The 13403-nt window shown below is 47.3% G+C and overlaps 1 protein-coding gene across 6 annotated transcripts in view; it reads left to right on the top strand.

Annotated features, from left to right (window-relative positions):
- GARNL3 (GTPase activating Rap/RanGAP domain like 3) overlaps positions 1-13403 on the top strand; it is a 145032-nt gene that overhangs the window by 6968 nt on the left and 124661 nt on the right. For all 6 annotated transcript variants that reach the window (XM_032308484.1, XM_032308485.1, XM_032308486.1 and 3 more), the window contains exon 2: positions 8781-8951. In XM_032308484.1, coding sequence (XP_032164375.1) covers positions 8809-8951 — 143 coding nt within the window. In that variant the 5' untranslated portion in view covers positions 8781-8808. The remainder of the gene's footprint in view (positions 1-8780; positions 8952-13403) is intronic.

Raw genomic sequence — 13403 nt, 5'->3', positions numbered from 1 at the left:
TATATATATATATATACACATATGTATATATATATATATATATATATATATACATATGTGTATATATATATATATATATATATTTTAGTTCTCATTGTAAAAGGCTACCTTAGTTGAGCGTTTAAAGTATGCTTACTAAGTTTAGCCACAGTGGGTGCAGAGCCCCACAGAGACGGGATTTTGAATCACAAATAGAAAACATATTTTCTGCTTTCTTAAATACTGCTTCCTACATAGTGGCTTCCTTGTTAGTAATGCATATAACCTACACCTTGTGAGAACAAATTTGGTGCCAAGACAAATGCTTGCTTGTTCCTGAACATGACTTTTGAGGCCAAGATGGGATCCAAAAAGAACAATTATCCATTATGCATTGCGTTGCCTTCTTCTTCCTTATGTTTGTCCTGACTTTCAGATTCTTGGATTTTTTTTTTTCTTTTTCTCCAGGAGACTCTTGTCCCCCCGCCAGGTAGTTTTGTAAACAATTATTTTAATGTGGACTGTTTTCATGTTCTTCATTTCTTTATATTATATAGTTATTCTTCTTGTCTATGCTGGGCCTTTAAGTATTTAATCACAAATAAATCTGCTGCTGTCAGTTTTCTTTTGGAAAAACAGCAGTCTTCCTGGGAAGGATTATTAAGAGCTGTCTTGTATTAGGCTGACATAATGGGCTCTTAGGGCCAACAGAAGAAAATTAATTTTCATATTATGTCTGTTCTCCTAAGAGAAGGGAAAAAACAACTTTTATTATTCACCAAGAGTTTAAGTTAATACAAACCAGCTTCCCTTCTCAGAGGAAGACAATAGTCAAATTCGTTTTGCTTTAGGAGGTTAATATGAGAAATTATGTTTGGTTGTCTGGTTTCCAGAGCTGAAGATCTGAACAGAGATGGAGGCCAACAAACAATGCTGTTAGAAAATGATAAGAAATTTGGCCTGGACAGTGAGACTCACTGCTGGTTTTCCTGTGGGGGAAAAATTCTAAAGCAGCACATGCAAGCGTAGAGGTGTGGGAAAATAGGAGCCACGCGTCTGCTTGTCTCTAGAACTGGTCTTAGAGGACAGGAAGCGAATGGGAGCCAGCAACGAGGTGCCGCTGCCCAGGGAGGTTTTGGTTAAAGGCTCTCCTGTAGGATTGCTTGTAAAAGTTAAAAAAAAAAAAAAAAAAAAAAAAAAGTCCATTGGGAGCATATCAATACAATACTAGTAATTTGTTACCAAAAAGATTAAAAAGATAGATAGCAATCTCTGTTCTCTGACTTGAAAAGATATTTAGGATGCTTATATGTGTTAAATGAAAAGGACCAGGTGGCTTCTGGTGATAACAAGTGTGTAGAATTACAAATAGAATTTTAAATTTTTCTAGTAGCTGTATCTTTTTTTTTTTTAAGTGAGCTCCACGCCCAATGTGGGGCTTGAACTCATGACCTGGAGATCCAGAGTCGCATGTTCTACTGACTGAGCCAGCCAGGTACCCCCTCTATGAGCCGTAACTTAAAAAGTAAAAAGAAACCGGTGAAATTAATTTTAATAGTTTATTTTGTTTAACTCAATATATCTAAAATGTGACCATTTTAACATGTAATCAGTATTAAAAATAAGGAAGATAATTTACTTCTTCTTTCGGTACTTTCTTTGAATTCTGGCTGGTGCATATTTTACACTCGCAGCACCTCAGTTCAGACTAGCCGTATGTTAAGTCCTCAGTAGCCATGTGTGGCTGTGGCTCCTGCAGCGGACAGTACAGAGACGGAGTTCAGGTAGGAAGTTTTTGAAAGAACGCATCGAAGTTTTTGTTTGTCCCATAGTGTGACTGTGAATCATTGTGAAATAGGGAAAGGAAAAAATTGTGGGGAAGAAAAAGATACCAGGAGACTTTAGGGAAAAGAAATCACTTAGGTTTATTAGGAAGGACGACTATGATTTGATGGACTTTTATTAACTGTTCACATAAACCCCAAGTAAGATTTAGACTTTGAGGGGTGCCTGGGTGGCTCAGTGGGCTAAAGCCTCTGCCTTTGGCTCAGATCATGACCCCCGGGGTCCTGGGATCGAGCCCGCATCAAGCCCCTCATCAGGCTCTGCTCAGCAGGGAGCCTGCTTCCCCCTCCCTCTCTGTCTGCCTCTCTGCCTGCTTGTGATCTCTGTCTGTCAAATAAATAGAATCTTTTTAAAAATAAATAAATAAATAATTTTAAAAAAAGATTTAGACTTTGAGACTTAAATGTGAAAACATTGTGTCATGGATACATGATGTAATTAATTTTTTTTTAATTTTGGGGAAATCAAGATAAATTAACAGTTTAAGGAAAAAAAAAAACAGGCCTGGTTTTCTGTGTCAAATTCTACTGATAGGTCAAACAAGAAGAACTTAAACTTGACCATTGGGTTTAGCATCAAGGGGTCCTCGGTGGCCTTTTGACAAGAGCTGTTTCTTTGGAACAGTGAGGAGGAAAGTCTCACTGGCGGGACTTCAAGAGATAAAGGAAAGGGGACTGGAAACCGTCTAGTCAGCTCTTCTTAGGAGCAGAGGGGCTGTGAGTCGAAAACTTGTTGGTTTTATTTGGTTTTGATTTGGGGTTTTCCACTTTTGTTTTATAAAGATGTTTATATCCAGTGGGAATGATCGAGTAAAGAGGAAAGATTTCAGCAGGGGAAGGAGAGGTATTACTTGAAAAAGAGAAAAATGACAGAGGATATAATAGCTGCCTGCCCATATTTGAAAGTGTGTCAGATGAAAAAGGAACCTGGCCCACTCCACTCTGCGTATGGCCCTGGGCTCGACCGAAATCACGGTGGGTATGAAGGTTAATCAGACAGACTGGGCTCCGCACATGAAAGCACATTCCAGCAGTGGCGCAGCGCATGCCAGCATGGCTTCCTTCGAGACACAGTAACATTTCTATTACAGGAGATGTGAAAGCATCTCTAGGTTAGACCAGTACTTCTCCACTCTTTTGTGTTTCGCGCACACTTCTGGAGACAAGAGCTTTTGGCGGCACACTTGAAAAGGTACAAAGCCGCGTTAAGCTGGGCAGTGCCGGCCAGAGCATAATGGTCCCCCGCTCCTGCAGTGACCCGAGAAGCATCCCCAATTAGCGCCCGTTCTTTGGGTTGTCCTTTGGCACATCTTTGCTGTTTGAGCAGAAACGCTTAGTGCCACAAGCAAGCTCGCTTTTGTATTCAAAAGGCAAGATTTCCACATATTCCAGAAAAGTACATAGCCTCTAGTTCTTGCCCCTGGAGAATGTGCCCACCGTTGCATACCCACCAGAACAAAATCCCGCCCCACTGTGTGCTCCGCACAAGGTCCCATGAGCTGTTAAGCTGAAAATCCAGTCTGGCAAAGATCGCTCTAAGACTAGCAGTCAGGAATCTGTTGCTTACCACAGAACCACTCTACCTAGTATAAGCCGAATGAAATTTAGTAGTGACATAGGGAATTAAGTGCTTATAAAGCAGACTCTAGTCTGAGTCCCCCAGGAATGACTCCTAGGCCCCAGAAACCACCATGGTCTGCCAGGACCAAGAAGGCTACCATCTCTACCAGAAGCTGATGGGGCAAGAAGCTGCCAGCCCCTGAGTTGACCGCAGAGCCACACTGCCAACTCTGCCTTGATCCCAAAGCTGCCACTGCGGCTCCAGAAAGCCATGGAATCAAGAAGTCACTGACTCTGGAACCACCACAGCTCCGTCACGACCAACAGGAGAAAGACGGCACCCTGCATCCTCTTTGTGAATCCGCCAGGCTTCGTTCTGAGTGAGAGGCTCTCATGGGCGCATCTGATGTGCGGAATCTTAATTCATCTCCAGAACCCTAAACTGCAAAGAAGGGTAGAGCCTTGACATTTTAGCTTTCTAACTTTTGTGCCCTGGAATGGGGCTGGAAAGGCATTCTGCAGTGTCTGCCGCAGACAGCATCTTTCCCCAATCACGGGAAAAATAAGTTAGACACATTGATCAAACGTCAGTAGCATGCTGGTGAAGGTTCCCGTCCAGAGGTAAAAACGAGAAATCAGGCCACAGCTCGGTGCTTGAAGCGCACTGTACGTATCAGCGAGTCTGTAGTGAGCACAGACGGGACTTAGGACATACGTATTTTTGATGACGGGGAAGAAAAGTGTCTTTAGAAGGCCTGCTAGCCGGTAAGTATTTTCCAGTGTCAGGGCCGTAGCTTAGCCTGGATTGATGTTTTGCAGATGGACTGTCTTTGCTCCATGCACTTGTCACAGTCCTCACAAAGTAGCTGCCTGTCAGTGACGGGCTAAGAAATAGAGCAGGTCCCGCCGCGGTCTGACTCAAGCCACCAGTGACCTCATTCAAGAGCCGCCAAAACAGTCTGACATCGTCTCCCTTTTCCAAATGACTATTTCCCTCCCGATTTGGCGCTCACACAGTCACTCACTCGGCAGCCATCGAGCACTTCTGTGTGCCAGGCACTGGGGATACACTGTGACTAGGACAAGTGGGGTTCCTGCTCTCCTGGAGCGAATGTTCTAGTGGAGGGAGGAGACAAGGTATCCGCAAACAAATGCATAACATTGGGGGACAGAGTGAATCTGCCTTCTGGTGCCCCGAGCTCTGCTCCCGTGGCCGCGGAGCTGGTTTGAAGAAAGGCGAGAATGACGATTTGCACTTGGTTTAAGGTTGCTTTCAGCCAACAGTCAGAGCACGGACCGACGCACAAGGTCAAGAATGCAGGGGAGTGGATGTGGCTCCCAGAAGGTGTCCGGGTTCCTCAGGGGATTTCAGCAGAAGCTCTGCAGCAGAAGGTGCTTGTACCAGGGGCCTATTGGCCACTTGGAAGGAGCCAGACCTGACACCTTGTAGCCTTTCATCTCTGATACGTGTCAAAAATCTTCTGGTCTGTCCTTTTCATCTGCCTTTTGCAAACCTTTTTTCATAGGTCCTGTGCTAGTTTATTCCCGCATGTTCCTTCTGGAATTGAAGCAGTTCTGTCTAGGTCTAGGTTTCCCCATTAACGACATGAGCAGATTCACCTTGACCCCCCCATCCCTGGTCATCTGAGCAATGGGGAAGCTTCTCTTTCGGAGCTGGAGCTAGAGGACCGGCCCGGACGCTCCTCGGGAAGCGGGAAGGGTCCAGAGACAAGTGGGAATGTGCCATCTGTTCTTCCTCTCGCCTCAGACTTTCCCTCCCATCTGCCAGGCTCCTGTGCCTGTGGGGCTTACGGGCCCATGGCAGGACTCACATCGAATTTCCAACCCCTGCTCCTACCCTCCACTTCAGAGCAAACAGGCCCCTCCAAAAACAGCCTGGGTCAGATTGATTTCCCAAGCATCTTCTTCTGGTGGACTCAAATGTCCCTTTGGCTAGTATCTTTCAAGAGAGTCAAATGATTCTTAGGGTTCACTTTTTCCTCTCGCCTTCACCCTTTCCTCAGATTAGGCCAGCCCTTGTTATTAGCACACTGGGCCAGCGGAAATAAAAAAGAGAGAGAGAGAGAAGAAGAAACAGCTTCTTCCCAGTCTTGCTCCTGCTGCCAGCCTTCATTCCTCCAAATCAGGTGTTGTCAGGCCTTTCGAGCATTCTTGCCCATGTCCCTCGCCGGGTGCCTGGGACTCGGAGGTCGCTTTCATTTTGTCCTACACGGATTGTACACAGCAGACCCTCAGAGCGTGGAGTTGAGCCATTCTCTTCTTTCAGCAAGTTTCTTCTATATACTGAGCCATTTTTGCTCATCTCCACGGGTTCCAAGGAGTTTTGCCAATGAACACGTGCTCTGCCATCCTTCCAAGAAGTTTCTCAGCTGCTAGATATATCCAGCAGTGAGACCACAAAGCTAAAATGTCAGGAGATGAAGAGGCACATACATTTTTGAAAATTGGAAAGGTAAGACTAAGAAAACCTAACAAGTGAATCAAAAGATTAAAACTCATCTGTGAGTTTTAATCTGTGATGGGACAGAATCAGAAGAGCTAGAAAACGAAGTTCAAGAATTAGCCGAAAGGATGGAAAAGAATGAAACTTCACAAGTAAAGTTATGGCAAAAGATAGATTTAGGTATGTTTAAACAGACTTTTTTTTTTTTTTTTAAGATTTTATTTATTTATTTGACAGAGAGAAAAATCACAAGTAGGCAGAGAGGCAGGAGGGGGCCGGGAGGAGAAACAGGCTCCCCACCGAGCAAGGAGCCCGATGCAGGGCTCCATCCCAGGACCCCAGGATCATGACCTGAGCCTAAGGCAGTAGCCTAACACACTGAGCCACCCAGGTGCCCCTGTTTAACCAAACTTTTAAAGATTCAAGGGCTGGAGAATCACGTGCTAAGACAATGAAATAACCTAAGTATTTAAAGATTAAAATAAGCGAAAAGGTGAAATGTAAGCAACACATAAGGTTCTCTCGTTCTAGAGTTGTACCTGTAGGGGTGCCCAGGTGGCTCAGTCAGAAGAGCCCGCGACTCGGTCTCGAGGCCCAGGTGGGGTGTAGAGATTACTTAAATAAAACTTAAGAAAAAAAAAAAGTTGTACCTGTAGTGACTGATGTACAGAGATGTCTAAGACTATGTTTAGGTAGGAAAGCAGGTCATGGAATGTCACGCTGTTTCCAGACGTAGGTCACACGGAGCGTCACAGATAGGTAGGGAACAGAGCGCTGGGGAGCGCACCGCTGTGTTAACGGGCGGTGGGAAGGGAGCGGAGGTAAGGATGCTGGGGGTCCCATCACATCCCCCCCAGGTCCTCTCACCGTTTCTGGCGGCCTCTCCCTTCCCCTCTTCGGCACGCTTTGGCTCAGGCACCCACACCAGCCCTCATTCCCCTGCAGTTGCTCCGGGTATATGTGTACTTGGGGGTTTGCCCCCCAACCCCACCATGGCACTCCACGCCTTGGCTCGGGCTGTGTGCCTGGAGGGACACTGTCCAACATATAAAGCGAGCTATGTAGGTGATTTTACATTTCCTAGTAGCCGCATTAAAATTAATTCTAATTTCCTTAGACTTTTATCTTCAACATGTAATCGATATAGAAATTCTGAATGAAATGTTCTAAATCTTTTTTCACGTGTATTAAATCTTGGAAATCAGCGTGTATTTTCATGTTTCCACACCTCTCTCTGCCCACATATGCATTGCTTGTTGTCATAGGTGGCCACTCAGGACAGCTCAGCTCACCCAAACCGGAGCTGCCCCCCAGGGGACTCTGCCTGCAAAGAAACCATACATCCCCACTCTGCTTCCTCCACTCCCTTATGGCTTTTTTTTTTAGGAGCACTTTCTTAATAATTTTTTTGCATGTATTGTGGTTGTTGTTAGGAGTAGTAGTAATTTTTTTAAAATCTAGAAGGTTAAAAGGAAACAAAAAGTTATCTCTAACCCAGAAGCCCTGCTTTGTGGTTGGTCTGTTGATTGCCAGGGCAGCCGCAAACTCTAGGGAGCCTGGATTTCAGAACACTTGGGGGGTTGGGGCAGACGGGGTGTCCACAAAGTAGAGAACAACTGATAACACCCCAGGAACCTGGCTTCTTGCCATCCGTCAGGTGTGGAAAGCTTGAGCCTTTGTGGTGGATCCAGTTGCTGCTGAGATCAGTAGCCTCAAGCCATCCTAGGGTGAGATGATCTGGGAAGTCTGGCTCAGGTATGCAGCACGGGGCTTCCTGGGCCCACAGCAGACCCCGGGGGGAAGTTGGGTCAGGCTCAAAGAGGAAGGGCAGACGGGCCTGGCAACAGAGAACTTTTTTCATTTGGAACTTGCCCGCAGCCTAGCTGGGAAGACAGTAGCAGCTGGGGAGTGGGTGGAGACTCCCTTCCCTTGGCACCCAGCTCCGAGGCGGGATGGTGGTTCCCTCCGCAGGTGCCTCCTCCTCCGGGATCACACCGCTTGAGCTGGTCCTTACAAAGAAGGCATTCTAAGGAGTCCCTTTTGACCAAAGTGCCTTCAAAGATGGCTTTTGATTTCTGTTTTTGCATTTGCAAGGAACTGGATTTAGTTTGTTCATTTGTCTGGCACTGGAGGCAGAGTTGGGGGGGGTGAGGGAAGAAGGGGGGGCTGCTTATTGGCTCAGAAAATAATTCCAGTCCAGAGCTGAGATGCTGCATGTTCCCAACGAAGCAGCTCCTTCATCCCAGAACCACCTCTGCCACTTTCCTCACTGTGTCCTCAGAGAAAGGAGCAGGCAGGTTGCCGGAACACATTTCTCAGTTTATTCTCACAGGCAGCTTATTTACTTATCCTCCAGGCCTTTGCTGCTCGCATACTGTATGTGCCATTGGTCTCGAAGGGTCGGTTTGGTCCTTTCTGTCTATAGTGTCGTTGCCAGTGTAGGCCCTTTTGACGGCTTTTCTTGCATATTTTAATTGGAAATAAGGAGAGAAATCCACGCACCCTTGGACACACATAGTGATGGAGGTGCCCCCTCTAGCTCATCTCCAAAAGCACTCCCGAGAGACCTGTCTCTTGCTGAATGAGTGTTTCCGTCCTAAATGAGTCTGTGATGGCTTGAGTGCTCAATGGTCCTCTTTTTACCTTGGACCCCTCTCACTTGACTTTGTGGATGACGTCGCTCAGTACAGAGGGAGGGGACAGGATGGCTCGGGCCCCAGGGACACACGCCTTCCTTCCCCACAGCATGCGCGGGTACCGCTCTGCACAGTCTCGGGAGAGGGGGCGTCCAGGTCTTGGAAGGGCCTTGGCTTTGCTCCTCCCGACTTCCTCATGGGGCTGGCCTCGAGGTAGGAGTGCCGGCATCGGCCGGTGACTGGCCGGCCATCCGTCTTCTCTGCCCTCAGTGCCTCTCCCACCTCCTTCTGCTGCAGCTCGGCGCCTCAGCCTCCAGGCCCACCGATGGATCCGCTGAGCAAGGGGTCCTGTCGGAGTCAGATGGCGCAAACCCTTCTATGGAAAGCCAAGTCGTCTCTGTCCTTCGGCATCCAGCCTCTGCAGTCATGGCCAACAGAAGACCCTGAAGTAGAGTCCCAGGTCAACCTGTAAGTAAGTAGAAGAAACATCATCTTTTGGGGCCCATGTTCACTCTATCCTGAAATCCCTTCGAGCTCAGGAAGAAAATACTTTTTACTTTTTCGGGGAGAATGGGGAGGGGAGAGGGCAGTGAATGTTTGGTTCAGAGATTTCCTTTCTGTTCTCCATGATCCCTTCCTCGTGTATTTCTTTATTTGCTTGGCAGTAGTCACGGAGGCCCACTCTGGCCAGGCCCTGTGTCAGGCATGGTGAGCACAATAGATTCATTTCCTGTCTTCAGGGCATTTGCAGCTCATGGGACCGATAGCCCTTCATCAAAGAATCACGCAAATGCATACTAACAAATCGTGACAAGTGCTATGAAATGTGTTGCCTTGATTCAATAAACATTGAGAGAATGCCTTCTGTGTGCCAGCAGCATCTTGGGGATATAAGAGAACAAGGCAGTGTACTTACCCTTGAATAACAAATCCTATCTACAAGGGGGAAAAAATCCAATATTATTTAGAGGAAGTGATAATAATAAGGATAGTATAACTAATAGGGACTCAAGTCCCATAGAGTGGTAACTGCGTTTCCTGTTTACTCCTGACTCCTCGGGCCTTTGTTGTGATGTACAAAAATATCTGCTGGATGAATGAATAAATGAATGAAGACCATACGAAACAGGGAGCTTAGTTCCCCAGGGAAGCAACTAGGTGCAAAAATATGATGGACTTATGAACAAATGAGATGCCTCATCGATTCAATGTGACAAATATTGCTGTACCCAGTGCTTCTGTGAAACTAGTTCATAGCTGGAGGCTATGATCACCTGACAGGATCACCTGACAGCCCCCCCCCCATTCCGATTCAGTGGCTCTGAAGGTGGTAAATGGACTCTTTCGTGTATTTGCCTTCACGGAACTTATGGCCTATCCAGGGAGATAGGTCACCAAATAACTCCAGTCCTGCTTGAAAAGAACCCAGTATAAAGTGCTTCAGCAGTAAGTTCTCTGTTGGAGCGCAGGGAAGGAAAGGGGTAACAGCCAAGATCAGCCTGGTAGGATAAGCTGTAGCCAGGACAGGAGCAGGGGAAGAGACCACTTGAAACAGGGAACTGCAGAGCTAAGGCTAGGATCCATGAAAAGTGTGTTTCAGCAGCGCCGACAGGTGTAAACCAGTGGTTCTCAACGCTGACTGCACGTGAGAATCAACCCCGGGAGCTTTAAGAACAAGGGAGCTGCGTCATTCCTCCAAGATTCCAGGTGCTGGGGTGAGACACAAACACCAGGCCCTTATAAAGCTCCCCAGGTGCTTCTCACATGCCGCAAAGCTGAGAACCGCTGCTTTCCCGAAGGCGACCCGAGGTAAATAAATACAGAAGTTAGAAGCAGCTCCTGCGCCTCGCCAAGGGGGTCTGAACTTTCCAACTCAGGCATTGGAGGGCTTTGATAGCCTTTATGATATGAAGAGATGATGCAGTTTAAAAAGTACAAGGTTCAGGGGCGCCTGGGTGGCTCAGTGGGTTAAGCCTCTGCCTTCAGCTCAGGTCATGATCTCAGGGTCCTGGGATCGAGCCCCGCATTGGGCTCTCTGATCAGCAGGGAGCCTGCTTCCCCCTCTCTCTGCCTGCCTCTCTGTCTACTTGTGATCTCTCTTTCTGTCAAATAAATAAATAAAATCTTAAAAAAAAATGCACAAGGTTCAAATCATTTTGAAAAATTCATGATTGCCAGTTCCATCGTGGATTCTTGGAGGGCTTTTCAGAGTGACCACCGCACCTTCCATAAATGGCCCTTTAATGAGAATAGGAGATTTAATCTGAAACTGAAACCTAAAATTTCAGTAAATACTGAGTTATCTGGGCAGAATGATCCTGTCGCTGGCCAAGAAGGGCAGTAAGACAGTAAGACAGGGGCGCCATCCACCGAGGGTGAGAGGATGACCCTTTGCAGTCCTCCCGAGCTCCCAGCGGGAGCTGGTCCACAGTAGGCACTTCTGGTGCCGCCTCTTTCCTAGACTACAAGTCCCGCAGTGCTCTGCGCGCATGGCGCAGTCTGCGGGAGAGCCTATGAGATGCAGGGGAAGCAACGAAATTGGCATCTGGAAGGCCCTATTGGTAATTTGTCTGGTTAAGGGTGGGCCCAGGCTGTGGTGATTGGCGGCCGCCCGGCTGGCTGGGCTGCAGGGAGAAGGGGTTAGTGAACCGAGTCCGGATCGAGGACTGGACCCCAGCCAGACTCAGGGGCTGGACTTGAAACTGATTTTACCAGGAGTCTGATGTTGGATTCCCTCTGGAAAACGGGCTAGAAAGATGTGTCCGCAAGAACCGCTGCCATTCTGTAGGCCGCTCATTCATTCATTAACTCATTCATTCAGCAATATTTATTGATCTCCTGTGTACCAGGCACGTGTGCAAAGATTCTAAATGCGTTTTCTCATTTGGTTTTCATGAAAAACCCGATGAGGTGGCTACTGTTAGCTCCATTTTACAGATAAGGGAACTGAAGTCCAGAAGGGTTGAGACATGTCCAAGAAAGCCTGTAAGTGACAGAGCAGGGATTTTGAACCTAGATTTGTCTAGCTCCAGTGCAGATCTGCTAACCTCAGGGTGCTCAGCCATGCAATCAGGAGCAAAGTGTTTATGCAGTGTAGGCGTCCACAAGGCTTCTTGGTATATGTATGTGTGTGTGTGTGTGTGTGTGTGTGTGTGTGTGTATGCATACTTGTTCAAGTGAAGAATATAATAATAGTATCTTGCGGGACACCAATCTGGACAGATTCTGATATCAGACAATTCACTGAGCATCTGTGTGCTCTGCTGAACCCTTGCTAGGCACTGGGGATGCTGAGAAAGCCTCTCCTTCAAGATGAAGGGGGCTGAGGAAAGTGCTGTTCCCTAGGGCAGTGCCAGGAGATTTCCCAGTGGAGGGATTACCCAAGGAATAGAGCTTTACCAGGCAGCGGTGGGAGAGGACTTCCCAGACAGAGGTGACCATATGTGCAAAGGCCAGCAGCATCAAAGCACTCTGTTTAGAGAACTGTGAACAGTCTCCTTTGGCCAGTGCTGCTTGAGGAGGGGTGGGTGGTGAGCCTGGGAAGGTAGACAGAAGCCTACTTAACCACTGGGGAGTGGGAGGCCTTAACCACCCACTAAGAAATTTGCTTTTGAGTCTGTATGCTGGGCCATAGCATGATCAGATTTGCTAATTGGAAAATAACTGGTGTCAGTGGGCAGCTGAGTTGCCGCAGGATAAGGCTGGTGCAGGGGACCTATTAGAGTGGCCGATGCAGAGATACAAGCGTTCTAATGAGTGGCAAGAACCATGGGGATTGATTCAAGAGATATTAGCGAGGAAGATTAGAGTGGAACATGTGTGGGCGGTGGGGTGAGTAAGTGACCCTCGGAGTTTTGACGTGGGCAGCTGAGTGGCTGGTCTTGCCATTAATGAGCGGGCCCTGAGATGAGACAGTGCAAAGTCCAAGATAGAATAAGACAAAGATCATTAGATAAATGCCATCAGTGCTAAAAAGGGGTCCAGTTACATCTCTGGGACAAAAGATGCTTAGGAAAGTCTTTTCAGAGATGGTAACATGAAGTGGACCTTGAAAAAGGAATGCCTCCCTTTCTTTTCATTTTCGGGACTACCTTTTAACAGGCAGAGATGGGGAGGAGGATGTTCTAGATGGCCAGATTTTGGTTTGCCTCTCATGTGGGGCAGTAGTAGGAAGTCTGGAAGTCAGATTGAGGGGCATGTTGTAAAAGATGTTGTACTTAATCCCTGGGCCACGGGGACCCTCCGAGTGTTGTATGAGATGCCCAGGTGTTGGTTTGAGCCTTGCTTTGGCAAAGTTAACTTCACAGCTGCATACAGCAACAAGGCTAGGAGCCAGAGAAGAGATGGACCAGGCTGCATCTTCTTGGTTACAAGTTAAATAAATCCAACTCAGAGTAGTTCAGGCTAAAAAAAGGAAACTGCCTGGGTTCACCTAACCAAACTAAGGAAAGGAGCGGATCTGGCCTCAGGGATGGCTGGATCCGAGGACACAAGGGCGGCTAGGCCAGTCCATTTCTCTCTCACTCCCACGTCCTCCGAATCCTTAGCCCTGCTTCTCTGCTGGCCTCCTTGTCTCCTACTGTCCATGAGTTGTCACCATGTAATGAGTGACATCTCAGGGAGCACGAAACTTGAGAGGAAAAATCTTTCCCATTCATTAGAAGAACCATGGGGAACGTCTGGGCCATGCGTCCACACCTGGTTTTGTGAGTGAGTAGGTTACGAGGGGCAGAAGTGCTGGTTCTTGTTTGCCCTGGTGAGCAGAGCAGCCTTGGAGAAGGAAAGGTGTCAGGAGGTAGGAGAACAGGATTCAGATGGGTCATGGAAGCCACTGGAGAGATTTCAAGATGTGGAGTGTTCTGTAACTGATCACAAAAATAACTTAGGAAGTTTTTTTTTTTTTTAAAAATAGGGCTCATG

This window comes from Mustela erminea, chromosome 12 (assembly GCF_009829155.1).
Source record: "Mustela erminea isolate mMusErm1 chromosome 12, mMusErm1.Pri, whole genome shotgun sequence".
NCBI classification, from domain to species: domain Eukaryota; kingdom Metazoa; phylum Chordata; class Mammalia; order Carnivora; family Mustelidae; genus Mustela; species Mustela erminea.
This window is presented reverse-complemented; position numbering and strand designations above follow the sequence as displayed.